This window comes from Capra hircus, chromosome 11 (assembly GCF_001704415.2).
Source record: "Capra hircus breed San Clemente chromosome 11, ASM170441v1, whole genome shotgun sequence".
NCBI lineage: Eukaryota > Metazoa > Chordata > Mammalia > Artiodactyla > Bovidae > Capra > Capra hircus.
This window is the reverse complement of record NC_030818.1, coordinates 105121691-105140026: the sequence shown is the minus strand read 5'-3', so window position 1 is coordinate 105140026 and position 18336 is coordinate 105121691. Positions and strand designations below refer to the sequence as shown.

The window sequence follows — 18336 nt, the reverse complement described above, 5'->3', positions numbered from 1 at the left end:
CTTCTCTGGGGCAGCCTCTTTTCTCCAGAAATGGCTTCAGTTTTGTTGGGGGAAATAGGCGGGTGGCTTCTCAGACCCCCACCGCACCGCACCCCCATCCCCAGCCTCCGAGATTCTCTGTCCGGGCTGGCACGTTAGTGGAGGGAACTGCTTGGCCTCCAGGCGACCGTCCTGACTGACAGAGGGTGCGTGCCTTTCTAACCCGACGTAAATTAATGAACAGCGTCCATGCCAGCTTGGGAAATCCTGATTAACCCGCATCAGACCCTCACTCGCAGACCTTTTCCATCAGCTGAATGCTTCTGCTGAGCGAAAGGAATGCTCGTCTCTTGTGTTGAGGAACCTCTGCAAGGAGTGTTGGCCACCGTCTGCCAGTTCCTGCCCTAGTTGCAGAGCAGTCGAGGCAAAAGAGAGTCATTCCCGAGCGGTCCGGGGGCCTCCGTCCCGGAGTTAATCCTAGTTAGGAGGGGAGTCACAGAGTGAACGGCTCTCAAGCACGGCTGCCTCGAGTTGGCCCCTCAGGTCCCAGGGCCCACAGGCAGCGGGGTGCACGGCCGCTTCTGAAAGGGCCACCTTTTAGACTCCTGGCCTCTGCTGGGATTCGGCGGCCCGTGGCAGACACTTAGGTGGTTTATTGTGTTGTGCCTGCTCTGAGGTTCAGGACGGTCAGGCTCGGGAAGACCAGAACCGGTGAACAGCGAGCCGGGACTCCTGGTCTGGGTCCTCTGGGCCAGCCCGCTGCGGGGGCTGTGGGGCCCTCTGTCTGACGTCACAGGGAGCCCCTCCTCAGGGCCCTCCGCGCGCTGGCTGCTGCTTTGTGCTGACACCCTGCCCCGCTCTGTTCCAGGGCCGAGCTGGCAGTGACGGAGCAAGAGGAATGCCCGGGCAGACTGGCCCCAAGGTAGGCGCCGGTCTCCGCCCCCTGGTGCCCGCGCGGTCAGCATCACCCCTGCCGCAGACCTGTGACGAGTATGGTGGTGACGGGGCGTGTGCACTCGTCCGGGGGCAGGAAGGGTCAGTGTGGACCAGGCCCTCCGGCACGTGGACAGGAAGACAGGGCTCAGCGGGTGACTTTCATGGGTCACTCAAGTGCGAGGGCAGGGAGTCCTCTTGCCCAGGTCGGGGAGTCAAGCTCCTCGGGTTGCAGGGAGCGAGTAGGCATTGCACCTGGGGAGCTCAGGTGTGTCTGAGGGCAGACTCTGCCCTGGCCGAGGAGGCTGCAGCCCAGGGCAGCCCATGGCCCCCGGCCGCCATGGTGCGGTGGCCTGTCCCCGAATCTGGGGTGGACCGGCCCTGTTCTTGGTACCCTTCCTTCTCGCCCTGCAAGAGTTTGTCCAGGGCCGTACGAGGAGCCCGCAGTGGGGATGGCAGCTGTTCTCAGGGGTGCTGCCCCTGCCCACTCCAGAGCTGGCGTGGGTCGGCCCCCGGGTGCCCCCTGTGAGTCCTGAGCAAACCTGGAGCCCTCCTGGTCTCAGGGAGCTTTGGTGACAAAAGAGGAGACGCTTCCTGAGTCTGTCCCAGTAGGTTACCATCTTGTTTCAACAGCAAAAAGCATTCCAGGCTGAACTGGCGGGCAGCTGGGCTCCAGGAGGCCCCCTGGGCGGCGGGAGGAGCGTTGGCCAGGGAACCGGGGTGTCCGAGGGCCCAAGGGCGGCGCCAAGCCGTCCACCGCACGAGAAGGTGCTCCTCCGGCGTGGGCGCCGCCCTGGGCCCTGGCGTGTCACGGTGAGAGGCGCAGGTGGGCGACGCCCTGGGCCCTGGCGTGTCACGGTGAGAGGCGCAGGTGGGCGCCGCCCTGGGCCCTGGCGTGTCACGGTGAGAGGTGCAGGTGGGCGCCGCCCTGGGCCCTGGCGTGTCACGGTGAGAGGCGCAGGCAGACGGCAGGCGCGTGACTACGTGTGCACGCACTCACAGACGTTGCCGCCCTCAGCGTCTCAGGTCTCCGTGTCTCCGTGGACAGGTCGCACTGTCCGTGGCCCTGGGATAGAAGCCATTTGTCTCTGTGTGGCCTTGGTTGGGGTTTTGGGGAAAGAGATGGGAACGTGGACCCAGGGCTGTGGCTGGTGTGCTAGGGGGAGGCCAGTGGGGGCCCCGGGTGTGCAGATGCTGTGTAGACTGCTGCCCGGGGCCCGCAGAGGGGCCGTGGGGCCTGTGCTGAGCTGCCCTCTATCCTCCTCACAGGGTGACCGCGGCTTCGATGGCCTGGCGGGGCTGCCAGGGGAGAAAGGCCACCGGGTGAGTGAGTGCTGTCTGGGGGCCATGGGCAGAGGTCCTGTTGGGGGCCCTTCAGGGCAGCCTTAGGCTTCTTGGGGGGCCAGGCCCTCGATCCCAGGGTGGTGGCTAAGTGAGCCTCGTGGGGATGGGGTTGGACGCGGACGGGACGTCCTGGGGAGGGACACGAGCTCAGCCCACGGAGGGCCTGATTCTCCCCCGCTGCTGACGGCGAAAGGGCCACTGGGGTCCGCCCCTCAAGGGGCCAGGCAGCGGGAGGCCCCCTCTGCTCAGGGGCCTCCACACCGTCAGGAAACCCGACAGCTGCCCTTGCAGGGGCCGGCCGGAACTCCCCGCACCACTGAGGGGCGACTCTGGGACGCGGGCTGGCCCCACGTGGCCTCCCCGTGGACGGCCGTTGGGGCGGGGGCTGCAGCTGGGCTCGTCTGACGCGACTCAGGCGTCCGCGGCCGACGTGCCCAGCAGCTCCGAGGACGGTTCCTCCCTCACCTGTTTCCTCTGATGCTGTTGATTCTTCTTTGATGTTTTGGCACGTCCTGGACACGCAGGCACATGCGTGTGTGTATGGCACACACGTGTGCACACACGCGCCCACACACGTGCTGGCTTGGTCACACGGGTTGCCCATCATGCCGGTGCTGCCTTGGGAGGCAGCTGTAGCCAGAGCTGCTGTGCCCACGCTCCACCCCCCACCCCAGGGACCCCGATCAGGCTGGGCCACCGACGAGCAGGCGCTGAGCGCCGATGGTGTGCAGGGCCTGAGGCTGCAGGGTGCTGGCTGGGCCAGCGCTGACCCTCACAGTGCACAGCAGTGGCCCTTTTGGGGGGCAGCGTGGGGCTGGGGTACAGCCTGCTTCACAGGGAGGAGTCGGCAGGGAGACCCCTGCCGTGGGTCCTGGGGTGCCCGCGGGACCTCTGTGCCAGCCTAGCTGACCTGCCTCCAGGACTTCGAGCCCGGGGGAGCATCCTGCCGGCCAGGCATGCCTCCTGATGAGCCAGGAGACACCGTGTTTTCCGAACAGTCCTCTGTGACTGTGGGAAAGGCCCAGGAGCGGGGTGGGATTTTCAGCCTCAGAAGCAGATGAAATGGGGTCTTTGAGACAGCTGTGCACATCCGCCTGGGCGGCTGGCGCTGACCCTGCTTGCCTTCCTAGGGCGACCCTGGCCCGTCCGGCCCGCCGGGACCTCCAGGGGAAGATGGAGAAAGGGTACGTACCCCGCTGTGTGTCGGGCACTCTGGCTGCCTGTCTCCTTTGAAGGCTGCGGGTGCTGGCAGCGGCCGGCACCCGGGTGGGGGGGTGTCAGTGGGCTGCACCCGACTTCCTTCCAGTAGACATGGCTCTTGGACCTTGATGCTGACGGATGTGGGCGTCCTGAGCCCTCTGACTGGTTGCCCTGGGGCGTGATCTCTGGAAAGCCCTTGTAGGGGAGCTGATGAGCAGAGCATCTGAGCGAGGGGCAGACGGGGCCGCGAGGGGCGGAGTGCAGGGTCTGGGGAGGGAGGGGGGCGGCGAGAGCCCGAAGGTGACTGTCCTTGCCCTGGAGGTGGGCAGACTGATGGGCGTGTGTGGGCCCAGCAGGGAGGGACGCTGGGGGTCTGGGCTTTCCCTCCGTTGAGCCGCCATCCGTCTATCCATCTATCTCTCATCTCTTTACCTCTGGAGAAGGAAATGGCACCCACTCCAGTGCTCTTGCCTGGAGAATCCCGTGGAGGGAGGAGCCTGGTGGGCTACGTCTATTCACCCATCTTTTTCTGTCTGTCGTCCGTCTGCGTATCCACGTATGCACCTGTCCATCAGTCGTCTGTTAATCACCCATCTCTCATGGGCCCCTCTGTCTGCCTGTAGCTGTCATCCGTTGTCTTCCCGCCTCCGTCCACTTTCTGCCAGGCAGTTTACCCTTCACCTCTCTCTGTACCTGGCAGGTAACCAGGGATGTTTTCTGCCTGACTTTCCCCTCCCTGGGGCTGTGGTCTGCGAGCCCTGACCTCACCTTTCGCCTCCGGGAGGAGGACACGCCGGGCCTTCCCTGCTCCCGCAGGGACTATTAGTAGCTCTGGCGTTTGCCGAAGGAGCCCCGGGCCCGAGACTCCGGCAGAGCTGAAAGGAAGGCGTCTCTCGGGCCCAGGCCCATGGCTTGTCCCTGACCTCTGCCTCTCTTCCCCCCACAGGGCGACGATGGAGAAGTTGGGCCCAGAGGGCTGCCTGGGGAGCCCGTAAGTCCGCGGACCGGGTGGGATTCTGTGTCTCTCGTTGATGTTCTGGGATCGACTCAGGGCCTAGGCTAGAGAGGGCTCAGCCTTGAGACAGACGAACCTGGGGACTCCGGGGAATGGATTGGGGCACACGGGGAGGTGAGCAGGGCAGCGCCGAGGGGTCGGTCTGAGCCTGAGTCAGGGAGAGAACTGCAGGGTCCGGGGTCCGCGATGGAGGCCCCCGGGGCCAGCGTGCGCCCGCCTGCTGGGACTGAAGCACCCCCAGGGGGCTGCTTAGCCTCCAGGGAGGCTCATCCACACCGCTCTCCTCTAAGCCGGGCCTAGGCGAGGCCTCTGGGTTATTAACTCCTGAAAACGTCGATGTGAGTGGGTATTAAAGCTGTGAAGAACATTTAAATGGCAATGAACACGGGGAGAGTTGTCTCTTGCGTGGCGTCTGAGAAGGTTCTGTCTGAGTGAAGGGCCCTTGAAATCAAGCGCCGGCCGGTGTGGGGTGGGGAGCAGCCAGGATGTCAGGCTGTGGCCGCACTGTGACCTTCCCGAGGGCGTGGGGCAGCGCCCACCCGGCCGGGGATGGGGACTGAGTCCCAACCAGTCCTGGCACCCCCTCGCCGCTGGTCCCCAGGGCCAAGGTCGAGAGCTGGGGTGGGGTAAGCAGAGGAAGCAGGCAGGGAGGGGTGTCGGCCACACTCCCCGGGCAGCAGAGACACCGGGAATTGAGGGGCTGAGAGGGGAGGCGGGGCAGGGGGCTGGGATTCCAGGCCAAGTCTGACCCTCTTTGCTCTTCCCTCCTGCAGGGGCCGCGAGGTCTGCTGGGGCCGAAGGGCCCCCCAGGCCCCCCTGGACCTCCCGTAAGTCCCCTGCATGTCTGCCCCATCCCTGTCCCCAGCTGTGCCCGCGCAGTCCTGCGGGCAGCTCCCCACACTGACAGCTGTGCGCCCGGCCCAGTGCCCATGTGAGGCGTGGCGGGGGACGGCCCTGCGGGTGGAGGCGTGGAGGCGGGCTGGGCTCACTCCACCTTCCCCGCACATGGCAAGTCCCCGGGATGCCCGTTTCCTCCCTGCGTGTGCTGGCTGGGACCCTCTCGGACAGTCCTCGAGGGAAGAGCAGCCCGTGGTGGGGCAGGCCTCTGTCTGGGGGTGGCTTCCCAGGGCTGGGCCCCCCGCCCAGCTGTCTGAGAATGCAGGGTGCCCCCCGCAATGAGCCCGGCAGCCCCATTAACCTGCAGCCGATCTCAGCATTTATCTGGGCCCAAGCCTTTCCCCTCCACGAAGGACGAGCCATCCTCTGACCTCGTGGGCAGGGACCAAGCCGCGCTCACTGGGCTTTGCCTGTTGAGCCTTGTTGATTCTTCTCTGTTTCAATGCCGCCCAGGGTGTGACGGGAATGGATGGTCAACCAGGCCCGAAAGGCAACGTGGTAAGTCCGGGGGTCCCGCCCCAACCACGGCCTCGCTGCAGCAGCAGCCACGCAGGGCGCGGGAAGGGGACTCAGGCCACCCCGACAGAGGGGGCTGGGATGGGAGGGGCGGGCCTCCTGCAGGAGAGGACGGGCTGAGGCCCTGCCCCGTCCCGAGCCCGGGGGACGCAGGGCCACGGCGTCCTCATCCCCCGGCCGAGCTGGTTGAGGGCAGGGGCCGTGACAGCGCCCACCGAGACGCGTCGCGTGGGTCTCCTGTGATAGAAGTGGGTGACCTGAATAGAAGCTTTCTCCTGGTGGCTCCGTCTCGTGTCCCTCCTGGGTGGCCGAACCCTCGCCCGCACCAGCTGGGGGCCCCGGGTCTGGCTTCCCGCCTGGGCTCGAGAGCTCCGCAGCCCCCTTCAGTGCCTGCTTTTGTTTCCGTAGGGTCCCCAGGGAGAGCCCGGCCCCCCGGGGCAGCAGGGTAACCCAGGTGCCCAGGTGAGTGAGCGGGGCGGGCTCGTGGGCAGCGGGAGCTGGGGGACGGAACCCGGGGTCTGAGTGGCCGCTGAGCGCTGCCCTGCGCTGCCAGTCGGCCAGCAGGGCCTGCGGCCTGGGGGTGGTCTGGGACGGGGCTGGGGGATGACGGGCGGACGGCAGGGAGGGGTTCTGGGTCGAGAAATCCCCAACCTTTCCTGCTCACTCTCTCCCTGCCAGGGTCTTCCGGGCCCCCAGGGCGCAATCGGGCCTCCAGGAGAAAAGGTAGGTGCGCTGTGCTGGGCGTGGGTGAGCCTGTGGCGGGGCGCCTCCCAGCCCGGGGGCACGGCTCCCGCCAGCGCCCCGCAAGCTCTGCTGTGGCCCTGTCCCTCCCTCCTGCCTCCCTGCTTTAGTTACGCGTTGATGTAAGGTTGCCAGATTCAGAAAGAAAAGCAGATCCAGGATGCCCAGTGAAATCTGAACTCTGTTGTCTGAAATCCGTTTAACTGGGCATCTCATTTTGTTAGGCTTCCCAGGTGGCGCTAGTGGTAGAGAACCCGCCTGCCAGGGCAGGAGGCAGAAGAGACCTAGTTTGATCCCTGGGTCAGGAAGATCCCCTGGAGGAGGGCGTGGCAACCCACCCCAGTGTTCTTGCCTGAGGATCCCATGGACAGGAGCCTGGCCGGCCACAGTCCACGGGGTCACACAGAGTCAGACACGACCGACGTGACTTAGCACAGAGGCACCTGTTTCGTTGCTGTTGGCCTTGTTTTCTTTTTGCTAATTTTGCCAACTCTAAACACATCCTGGGTGCCCTGAGCCCACGTGCTGGGGAGACAGCCTGGGCCCTGGGCTGGCAACAGCCAGGATGTCCTCCGGGGGGCAGTTCTCAGAGCATCACAGCCCCCACTCCTGTCTTCAGGGGGTGGTTGTCTTGTTCCAGTAGCCAAACCTGAAGGCCCTGGACCTAGCAGAGAGTCCTCCGTCTTTGGGCGAAGCCCGCAGGAGCGGCGCCGCTGAGCCGCCTTTTTAAGCAAATGCTTTTCGAGCAGATATGCTGAAGAGTGACTCTGAGGGTGTGTAGAGCGGGTGGGCAGCCAAGGGCACCCCGGGGCATCAGCTCATGAAGTCTCTGGTATGTTCTAGGGTCCACTGGGCAAACCCGGCCTCCCAGGAATGCCTGGTGCTGATGGACCCCCGGTGAGTACTCTGGCCCCCTCAACCTTCACACCCCCCCGCCCGTGTCCACCCAAGGGTGGGGGCCGGGAACCCAGGCAGACGGCGCCTCCCCAGCTCTGGAGCTGGCTGCATGCCTGGCCCACGTTGCCTCTTCCAGCTCCTTCGATGAAGACCTCTCTGACGGCTCAGGAATTTACTGGGTTTTGGCCATGCTTTCCATCACGCGCTGGTAGCTGCACGCGTCGGAACATCCGTTGCCCACGCCGCCCCGCACTTTCAGCTGTAACGAGGGCGGCTGGGCTCCGGGCCCGCGCGTGTGTCGCCCGCGCGCATGTATTTTTAGCGATCACGCACTGGGAAGCGGGGTGTGCACACGCAGCTGTGGAGCTAAGTAGATGCCGCCTAGGAGCAGGGAGTGAGGGACAAGCCCGTCCGTGGCCAAGCTGTGAGGGCAGGGGCAGGACAGTGACAAAAGCCGGGCCTGCCCGCACCCACCAGCCTCCGCGTGAGCTGCCAGTGGGCTTTCTACTTCTCGGTTATTTTTAGGGTGTCTAATTGATGCCAAGTAGAGAGCCTGTTTTAGAGAATGATTAGCGAAATTAATTGTTTCAGACACAGTTATTTTGCTCTGTTAATAGCGCCATTAGAAGTGAGCTGAGAAGCTCAGCCTGCCGACCGTCGATTGGTGGTTGCCTGGCGTGGGGCAGGGCCTGTTTCTCTGTTTTCTCTCTGAAAATCCTTTGGTCCCGAGAGTCACCCACCACAGGCTTTATCTGAGCCCGCAAATCAGTCTCGTTCCTGCCTGAGCTGCGTCGGGGCGGTGGGGGGCCTCAGTCTCTGACCTGAGTTTGGTGCGAAGAGATGAGAACTTGGCAGCGTGGCTTTTATGTGCTTTCGCATACATCGACACCTAACTGCTTTCTGATGATAGAATACCTGCTTCTGGAAAATTAGGAAAAGAAGTGACGTGGCAACGTGACAGCCACCCGATCCGTCCTCGGGGGTCGGGTCCCGAGCGCAGGTGGGCCTGCATCGTCCCGGCCGCTGCTTCCCTTTGCTGCAGTGGCGGGCGTCCGTGGGCGTTTCCCACGGCGCATCCCCGGGCGGCTCAGTGCCCGCCTGCTAGTGCCGCAGACGTAAGAGGCACGGGTTCAGTCCCTGGGCTGGGAAGGTCCCCTGGAGGAGGGCACGGCAACCCACTCCCGTCTTCTTGCCTGGAGAATCCCGTGGACAGAGGAGCCTGGCGGCTACATCCGTGGGGTCACAAGAGTTAGACGTGACTTAGCACGCAGCATGTTGGGAAGGGGGTGGCTGCGTGGCCCCTAGTTCCCTGACCTTACCTGGAGTTCCCCTTCTGAATTGAAGCTCCAACAACTAGAGTCCCTGAAGGGTCACTGGTTTCCTTTCGGATGCTGTGGGGAAAGAGAGGCCTTTAAGGGGACCCGGCCCGGGGAGTCAGAGGGACACGCAGCCCTCGTCGCAGGTTGAATGGGAAGGAGACAGAGGGTCTGCAGCCTCTCCCTACAGAGGCGTCGCGTGGTCGCAGCTGTAAAGAGGAGACCTGTCCCTCTCCCCCTTTGTGTTGGTTTGGTGTGGTTTAAGAACAAAAGGAAGATAGATTTCAGAGCCGCTGAGAAGAGTGAGAGGTTTCAGGGCAGACGCTGCTCTGGACTCATCGAGAAGTCATTCCAGGCACGCACGACAGGGTTCGGGTAATGAATCACGGGCTCTCGGGAACATTACAGAGCCAGGAAAAACCAAATTCCAGCAAGTGTTCAGTGACAGGAGGAGATGCTCGTGGGATAACACTAAATTAGAAATACGGCTTCTGATGCCAGTTTTGCACGCAAACGCGCAGAACAGATGAGCTGCAGCGCATCGCACCCTTGGCCACCGTTACTGTGCGTGGCGAGGTTGCGAAGGGGCTTAATTTTCTCTTCCACTTGCCTAATTATCTACAATGAACATATATTACTTTTTTAATCAGAAAAATATCAAATACAAATGAGCTTTATTATTTTTCCATTTGTCTACAGTGAACATATATTACTTTTTTAATCAGAAAATATCAAATATACATAATTTAAGCTTTATTACTTTTCCATTATAAAATCCTGCTGGTTACAGGATTCTGGGGAGAGGTCAGCGAGTGGAAAGAGGGTGGAGACGGCCGGCCTTTCATGGCGGGAAGTCGGTCCCTATGACTCGGATGGATTTCCTTTTGCAAACGCTCAAAATACGTGAGGGCGGTGCTCCCCCCACAAAGCGGCTGTCATCCTGGGAACACGGCTTAGAAGCCCGGCCTCTGTTCCAACAGCAGTGATCGTGGTGGGGACTTCCCTGGTGGTTCAGGGCTTAGGACAGAGTACTTCCTCTGCAGGAACATGGGTTCAATCTCCGGTTGGGGAACTAAGATCCTGAAAGCTGTTCAGCGTACCCCCCAAAAACCCAGTGCCCCCCAAAACACAGTGGTCAGGTCGGTTGTGACACGCAGGCTTAGTTGCCCCCAGACATGTGGGATCTTAGTTCCCTGACCAGGTGTTGAACCCGAGTCCCCTGAATTGCAAGACAGATTCTTAACCCCTGGAGCACTCGGCGAGTCCCCAGGTGTGTCCTTAGGGCCACCGTGTAAGTAAGGTCATCTCTAGGTGGAGGGTTGGCTCGCCCCCAGATGTGGGGTCCCTGCCCGTTTGTGTCCGGGGCCTGGGCTTCACCACCGGCTGCCCGAGACCTCAGCCCCTTCTCCGAGAAACTCGAGGTTTGGTGGAAACGGTACGAAAGGCCCGGGAATTGCCCATGTGGCGGGGTAGGAGGCCTCCGCTTTCTCTAGTGGCCCCGGGGCAGGGGGCACGTCAAGGTGCAGCCCTGCTGGCCTGGGGCCCGGGAAGGTGGAGGGTGGGCCGCGTGTCCCCTTCGGGCCCGGCCGCAGGCGTGGTCCAACCAGCGCCTGATTGTCCTCACGGGCCCCCGGGATACCACCCCAGCAGAGGAGCTTCCGCGTTCTCCCCTCATGTGGCCGCCGCCTCAGGCTGTCTGCAGTGCATCAAATGCAGTTCACAATGATCGCAAACTAAAAAGAACCACGCAAATCGTGTGTTCAAATGGGTGAGACCCACGTCCCCACAGTGGAGCCCTAGAACTTCGGAGGGATCGAGCTGAGAGCAGTCAGCCCACTCTCTCGTTACACACCCTCGAGAGAGGATGCCCAGAGAGGGCAAGCGACCCGCCTAAGGTCACACAGCGGCTCGAGGGTTCCCAGGATGAGTCAGGCTGCCCTGCCCTGCCAGCATCCTCACCCCACGCCACATGCCTTCGCTTTACTGGTGCCCTTGGGGGCAGGACCCTGTTTCTCAACAGTGAACACTCAGGTTCTGTTTTTGTCGTCCGTGTCTGGCTCCTGAGCTCAGAGGCACTGAACTTAGTGACCAGCTTGGGTCTGAAAGTCAGAGAAGGTGAAGTTCCTAAGAATGGATTGATGGCACCGGGGTAGAGGGGGCCGTGAGCAGTTCCTGGGGCCACCACTCTGCGCCTCTTGGGGGATTCTCCCCTTGCCCCCAGCTTCCCTCCTCATCTGTGTCACCTGGGGTGGCGTCTGAAGACCTGGGGGGCCTGGGAGCCTGGGGGGTCGGGTCCCCCTTCCCCGTCCTTGCTTGGCCACCGGTGTGGTTTTGTTGGTTGACCTTGAACACACGGCCTTGCTGTCACTGACCCCTCCCACCACGGGCTGGGCGCGGGCTGGGGCGGGGCCCCGGCACACCCTGGGGCTGGGGCCTGTCTGTGGGCTTGGAAGCACGTCCCCTGCTGTTGCCGCGCCCCGGCATCGATTCCGTGTTAACAGATGAAGCCACCGAGGGTCGGGGCCAAGGGCGGGGGCACCGAGGTGCTGTGGGGAGGAGCAGGAGGGACCTGGGCTCTGACCCTCACGCTGGAGACCGCTGTGGGCGAAGCCTGCATTCCCAGCGGCCACTGACTAACGTCAGCCTTCTCTTTCCCAACAGGGGCACCCTGGCAAAGAAGGCCCTCCAGGAGAGAAGGGAGGGCAGGTGGGTACCGGCTGCACCCCTGCCCTGCTCGCATCTCCCTCCCTGGGCCCCCCCCGATCTGGGACCCCTGCCCTGCTCCCATCTCCCTCAGGATGGGTGGGACTGGGCCCCCCCCCCCCGATCTGGGACCCCTGCCCTGCTCGCATCCATCCCGAGAAGACCCCCTGCGGGGCCCCCTTCCCCGTGGAGCTGGGCGGTACCCACGTGTCTCCTCCTTCAGGCCTGGCCTGAGACACCCATCCGCTCTGCTCGCAGCGAGAGGGCAGTGTGCTGGGGGCAGGCCCACTTTCCGGCTTGTGCTGGAAGGACCCAGGGTGACTCAGAGTGAACCCATGTCATCCACCCAAGATGGGCCTAACACACTTTCCCGTCTGGCTTCAGGGTCCACCTGGCCCCCAGGGTCCAATCGGCTACCCAGGTCCTCGCGGAGTCAAGGTGAGCGTCTCAGCCTGGGGTTTTCCTGGAGGTCGGGGTCAGGACTTTGGGGCACGGCTGGACCTGTGTTAGGGATCCTGTGCTTTAACCTCCCACCCGCCCATGCGGGGGGAAGCCCTGGTCTGGGTGATTGGCTCCCGGCATGTGAGCCCAAGCGGGTGATGGAGGGGCCTCGGGGGCCGGGAGAGGCTCCCACGGAGCAGGGCACGCCCCCGGTGTCTGGGGCAGCGCGGGCAGCTCGGTGGTGGCCTTCTCCAGGACTTGGGGCACCCTTCGCCCTTGCTCCTTAACAGTCCCTGTTGAGTGGCCTGTTGGTCTTGGAGTCTCTCAGGGCGGCTGTCCTGAGCCCAAGCACCGAGCTCGGGGCCCTTTCCTGGGAAGTTTGGGACGTTTTCTTCTGGACCGTTCGCACGTTGAGACAGAGACTGTCCCCATCAGTAACGTCTGGGCAGACCTTGCCGTTGGGGGGTGTGTCCGTGGGAGACTCCATCTATTTACACCCTGTTGAAAGGCTGCTGGAACCCCAAGAAACGGGTGCGCAGCCCCAGTGCCCAGCACACGGCTGTCAGTTCGCCCCGAGCCGAGCGTTCGCTTTGTGATGTGCAGTGCTGCTTTCTGAGCGTGCACCCGCAGAGGGGCGCCCCCGGTGTGAGCGCCGAGAGCCCTTCCTCCTCGGGTGGGGTCGCTCCCCGGCCTTCAGTCACAGGCTTCCCACCCACAGGAGGGCTAAGGGTGGCTCTTTCCTTCAGAACAACTGCCATTTGGTGTGAAGGACCAGGTGTATGTACGTGTATAACATCTTGTTTATCTGGGAGGGCTTGCGTGAACCCGCCCGTAAGCTCTGGAGTCCCCACCCGCGTCGGTCACGCTCCTTTCTGCTTTCAAGCATTTTGCACGTCAGAGTGCACGTCTGCCCCGTGGGGTGGAGGAAGGAGAACCCAAGATTTCGTGTTTTAGGGACCTCCCCGCAACTCCCCTCAAATCCACGTGGGACTCAGGACTCACCCTAGACTCACTTATCCCTAGGCAAGGGCCCTATCCTGACCCCAAGGGGCCCCAGCTTCCATTTCCCGGAGTCGAGGTGTTCCCAGGTCGGGAACCTTGGACGGCGGCCTCTCTCTCTGAAGCAGGCCCTCGGCCCGCGCGCTACCTGATGAGTTTACAAGGGCAGCCATCTAGCAGCCGTGCTGACCGTGTGCGCTCGGAGCATGTCTATCTCACAGATTCCGGTCGCACAACGAGCCTGCGCCAGCCGCCAGCCGCAGCCAAGCGCGGGGCGCCGCTGCTGTGAGCTGGGAGGGTGTCTGCTCCGAGGTGCTCAGGGAGAGCGTGCTCACCGTATCGGCCTGATGAGAACTCATCCGAGACACGGGCCGTCCCGCTAGACGGGCGAGCGGAGGGCGGGAGGTAGAGCAAGGCCGGACGCTGTTTTCTCGGATTAGTGGGTTCTCATGCCGTGTGCTTGGACACCCGCGGAGCCCCTGGTGTGACGAGGCCCGGAGGGCGGTGACCGCAGAGGTGCAGGCCGGCCCAAGTGTCGCCGTTGCCGTGGGAGACCAAGGCCCTCCGCTTTCCTCCCCCTAGAAAGGGGCCCCCTGAGCTCTTTGACCTCACTGACCTTTTCGCCTCTCCTGGTTGCCCCCCGACTTAGCCCTTTCTCAGGGATCCGTTGAGTTTGACTATGAGGTCGCACGGCCTCTCGCTGAGCCCCCGTGGGGCTGGGGGGCTGGTGGAAGCCCCCCACGTGAATCCACTCCAGGCCTGGGAAGCCCCGTCCACCTCCGTGCCCTCACAGATGGAGACCCAGAGGGCCCTGCCCCTGCACTGTTCTGTGGCCCTGGCTCTCCCTCCCCAGACGCTGGGCCACCAGGGCCGTGGTGGGTGTTCTGGTCCAGGGCTCTCACCCGGGGCGGAGTCTCCCCCCAGGGACACCTGCAGACGTTTCTGAGTGCCACGGCTTGCAGGGGCTACTTCAGGGGCTACTGAGGGGCAGCGGTCTGCAAGCCTGCTCCACCTCCTACGTGCCCGGGCAGCCTTGCAACAAAGAACCATCCAGACCCCAAGGCACCAGCGCTCAGGCCGGGAAGCCCTGGTCTTCTGTTCCCTGGCCTCGGACGGGCCATGAGGCTGTAGAACTTCAGGTCTGGCAGGGATCCGCCCAATTCTGTCTCCGCATCGTCTATCTGGACGGGCGTGGGGAGGGAAGCTCACCTGGCCTGCTGGGCAAGGTGCTGGAGAGCAGGTGCCAGAGAGCCCCTCGAAATCGGGGTTTCAGGGTCCCTGGCCTCCCTCTGTCTGGGGGCAGACTGCGGCCTGGGGTGGCGCCCGGGGCACAGGCTGAGCCCGCTCTGCACTCTCTGCGTCTGTCTGAGCTGGCCCTCCGGGCCACCGCAGCTCTTCTCAGCCTGCCAGGGCCTCTGCACGCAGGCTCAGAGCTACTGGTTCTGAGCGGAGTTCCTGCCACAAGAGGGCAGCCGGCAGCACAAGGATCTGGCCGCAGGCTCAGCTGGCTCCCAGCGGGAGGCCAGCCTCTCTGGGGCCCCCGCAGGCGGGAGGCCTGAGGCCGCCTGTGCAGTCAGAAGGGCGGGCTCTGCACCTGGCCAGCAGGTGGGCCACGGCCGCCAAGTCTGTCCCCGGGATGGAGCCATTTCAGCTGGTTTGGCAGACTCGGACTTGTCCTGCCTGACGGTTCTTGCTCAGCATGAGGATGAGCCGCTTCCTCAGCCGACACACTGAGAGTGATGAGGTGGCTGGTGTTACCAGGTGGTAATTAATGCTATTAGACGCTGTTATAATAATGATCGCGTATTAATAGTAGTACGTGGCTTCCCTGGTGGTTCAGATGTTAAAGTGTCTGCCTGCAATGCAGAAGACCTGGGTTCGATCCCTGGGTCAGGGAGATCCCCTGGAGAAGGAAATGGCAACCCACTCCAGCATTCTTGCCTGGAAAATCCCGTGGTCAGAGTAACGTGATAAGTTACAGTCCATGGGGTCACAAAGAGTCGGACTAAGAGACTTCACTTCATTAATAGCAATAGAGACTGAAGACCATCAGATGGAACACAGCCCTGTTTATTGAGCACCTGCTGTGTGCCGGGCACAGACCCCGGGGCTTCCCAGCAGGGATGGGGTGAGGGCTGTTATCACCCCGACTTTCCAAGTGAACAAAAATCTGGGGCCTCGTCAGAGGCTACAGAGGGGAGCCTGAACCCGTCTGCCTGACTCGAGCCCGAAGCCAGAGAGAGGGGTGTTTCTGGAAGAGAACAGGCTCTGGGTGAAAGGGTGCCTGCCCAGGCTGCTCTCTGCCCTGAGACCAGGATGCTGAGGACTGCCTGCGGGGGCACTCAGCCTCCCGAGTGCCGGGGGCCAGGCCCGCTCTCAGCCTGGGCCCTGACTGCTCGCCCTCTCTGTCCACACAGGGGGCGGACGGCATCCGAGGTCTGAAGGGCACCAAGGGCGAGAAGGTGAGTGTCCCCACCTCCTCGCGGGGCCTGGCCGGGAGCCGGGAGGGCCGCCCTGGGGGCTGGAGTGACCACGGGCCACTGACATGGGAGCCCCCAGTTCCCTGACAGCAGCGGTGCACACAGCTCCCCCGTGAACCTTGGGGCCTGGTGACCGAGTCGCCCCTGACCGCCTGCCCCTCCGCAGCCCGGCCTGGCCGAGAGTGTCTCCTGGCCGTCCTGTGAGGCCGTCAGTAGCGGCCCTGGCCCTCTTGGGGGTCTCTGTCGGTCTCCCCCTCCTCAAATCCACCTGTCCCCCGCTTCGGGCCTGCGGTCATGCACAATCGAGGCAAACTCTGAGAAAGGGGTGCCGATAGAGCCGGCCTGGGGCGCCCAGTGAAGCCAGGCTCCCAGGACTGCGGCCTGCCTGCTGCGAGCCGGCCAGAGCCGCAGAAAGCAGAGGGTGAACAGGGACACAGCTCCCGAGGGCCGGGGCCGGCCACTCAGAGTCCTGACCCAGCGCGTCGGCCGTGGGGTGGGGCCCAGAGGCTCTGGGGTGGGGGGAGCCGGGCGGGGATTCTCTCCCCCACACTGAGGCTCTCTCTGGTCCCCCTGCAGGGTGAAGATGGCTTCCCGGGCTTCAAAGGAGACATGGGCATCAAGGGCGATCGGGTGAGTGTTGGGGGCAGGGAGAGGCCACAGGGCAGCCTCTCAGGACAGAGCTGAGGCCTCCGTGGAGGCTCCTGGCCACCAGCAGCAGCCAGCTCCTCCCCAGCTTTCAGCCTGGAGCTGCGGCAGCTGACACCTGGTCCCAGCCCCGCCTGCGGGGTCACCTGGCTCCTCTGCCCCGTATCCATCAGGGGGTCAGTGGGGACTTTTCCTTGCTGGCCAGTACCCCGGCCAGTGCTGCAGTCCACAGGGTCACAAAGCATCGGGCATGACCAGGCGTCTGAGCAGCAGCCGCCCTGGTTTGCAGAGCGATGCTTCTGGGTCATGAAGTGCGACAGGCATCCGGGAGGGAGAAGGGGTTGCAGAAGTGGCCCAGCTCACCAGGGAGGGTCGCGTCCTGCCAGAGGCTGCTGGGGGGTCCCCAGCAGGGCCGCACCCCGACCGGGGCCTGGGCTCCCTGACCAGCATCTGGGCCCCTAACCACCTCTTCAGCTGCTCTCCAGACCCCCGACAGCAGCCCCTGTGTTCTGGACCTTGGGCCGGACTGTCCGAGGCTGCAACAGCCTGGCTGGTTTTTAGTGACTATCTTGCCTCGGCTCCAGGGGAGCAGGCTGGGGTGTGTCACACTGCTGGTGCCCACAGAAACCAGTGGCAGAGTCTCCATGGAAAGGAGGGTGACCCTCAGGTGATGCTGGGGCGGAGGCTGGGCTGGCGGGCCAGCTGCCTGTGGCTGTGGGGACACCCTGGAGAACTCCCAGTAAGTCCCGGAGGGCCTGCCAAGGCAGCAGCTGTATCCACACCTGGACGGACGCCATCTGCGGGAATGAGGCTGCCATGTGGCCAGCCGCCCGGATTGTCCCCCACAGATCGGGCCCGCGGGTGCCGTTCCAGAACCCGCCAGAACCAGAGGGCCTGTGGCTCGGTGCTTTGTCCTGTGCTGGGCAGGCAGGTGGGATCCAGGCCTCCGTTAGAAGGAGGGGAAGAAAAGAGGTGTTCACATCTCAGTCCTGTCCCAGTGGCATTGCTGCCAAAGACAGCCCTTCTAGAATTTTCTCTACGGTGATGGCTCCCCACATCTGAGGGGCCTCTCGCTGTCTGGCTGGTGAAAGCCCCCTTTATCTTCTTTTCCAGCAACATGAGGCACACATTTTCCCAAGCCATCCCCCAGTCACTCCGTGCCCTGGGCTCGCCTCTGGCTGAGGATGGACGGGGGGCCGGGAGGGGGCCTCTTCCGTCGTAATTTCTCCCGGAGAGGCATTTCTGCCGACGCTTGGCATTTCCTAATTTCCTGAGGGCTCAGTAAACACGGGAAGGATTCTCGGGTTGAGTGAGCAAAGCGCTTCTTAGGGACAGCGCGTCCTCGTCCTGCAGAGCTTGGAGCCGAGGAACGAGAGAGCTGTTAGCTGGCTTTATTCCCGCAACGCACGTTTCTAAGGGGGGCTTGCACAGCTGTCCCACAGCTGCTCCTGGACATCGGGGATCAGAGGAGGGCCCACGCAGACAGCAAGGCCAGGCGGACACTCCGCGGCCAGGCCGGGCCCCCGCTGCCGCCCTTGCTCGGCTCCCAAGGCCCCCTTCGTGGTGACTCAGGCCTCCCCGCCTGTACCTGGCAGAGCCGGTGAGGTGGCATTTTGCCCTTCTGTCTCTGGACACAGCCTATGGGTCTCCCGTGGGCGCTGACCCTCAGGCTGCAGTCCGACTGATCTCCTGGGCCATTCTGGGACTTCCCAGAGCTTCGGGAGGAGAAGGCGGCTGCCCCCGCCATCCACCCCCTGCCCGATGGGGAAATAGCAGGTCAGAGCTCCTAGTTCAGCCAGGAGGTGCTTGACCGAAGGCTGCTGGGAAGACGGGGCCATGGGCCCGAGAGTGGGCACCGCGGTCTCTCGGGGCTGGGACAGGGCTGGGTCTGCTTGAGCCAGGCCAGCGACTCTTGCCACCCCCCTCGCTCCCAGACGGTGGGGGGACCCCCGCGGACTACAGTCTGTGGGCGACGCCTTCACCCCCTCCTTCTTACCTGCAGGGGGAGATCGGCCCACCTGGTCCCAGAGGGGAGGACGGTCCCGAAGGTCCCAAGGGACGAGGCGGTCCGAACGGCGACCCCGGTCCTCTGGGACCCCCTGGGGAGAAGGTACGTGACGCGGGCCCTCCCGAAGGCCTGGGGCGTCCAGGCAGCGGGTCGGGCAGGCAGAGCCCCAGCGGGGCCGGTTGTACATCCTGACAGGGTGCCGGCCTGCTGGGCCACCGCACC

At 63.7% G+C, this 18336-nt stretch overlaps 1 protein-coding gene across 1 annotated transcript in view; it reads left to right on the top strand.

Annotated features, from left to right (window-relative positions):
- Positions 1–18336, top strand: part of COL5A1 (collagen type V alpha 1 chain) — a gene marked incomplete at both ends in the record, with an annotated part of 62847 nt that overhangs the window by 10673 nt on the left and 33838 nt on the right. The window contains 14 exon segments of the mRNA XM_018056198.1: positions 848–901; positions 2182–2235; positions 3387–3440; positions 4403–4447; positions 5245–5298; positions 5822–5866; positions 6293–6346; positions 6563–6607; positions 7469–7522; positions 11500–11544; positions 11926–11979; positions 15399–15443; positions 16038–16091; positions 18109–18216. Of these exon segments, the coding sequence (XP_017911687.1) occupies positions 848–901; positions 2182–2235; positions 3387–3440; positions 4403–4447; positions 5245–5298; positions 5822–5866; positions 6293–6346; positions 6563–6607; positions 7469–7522; positions 11500–11544; positions 11926–11979; positions 15399–15443; positions 16038–16091; positions 18109–18216 (765 nt within the window).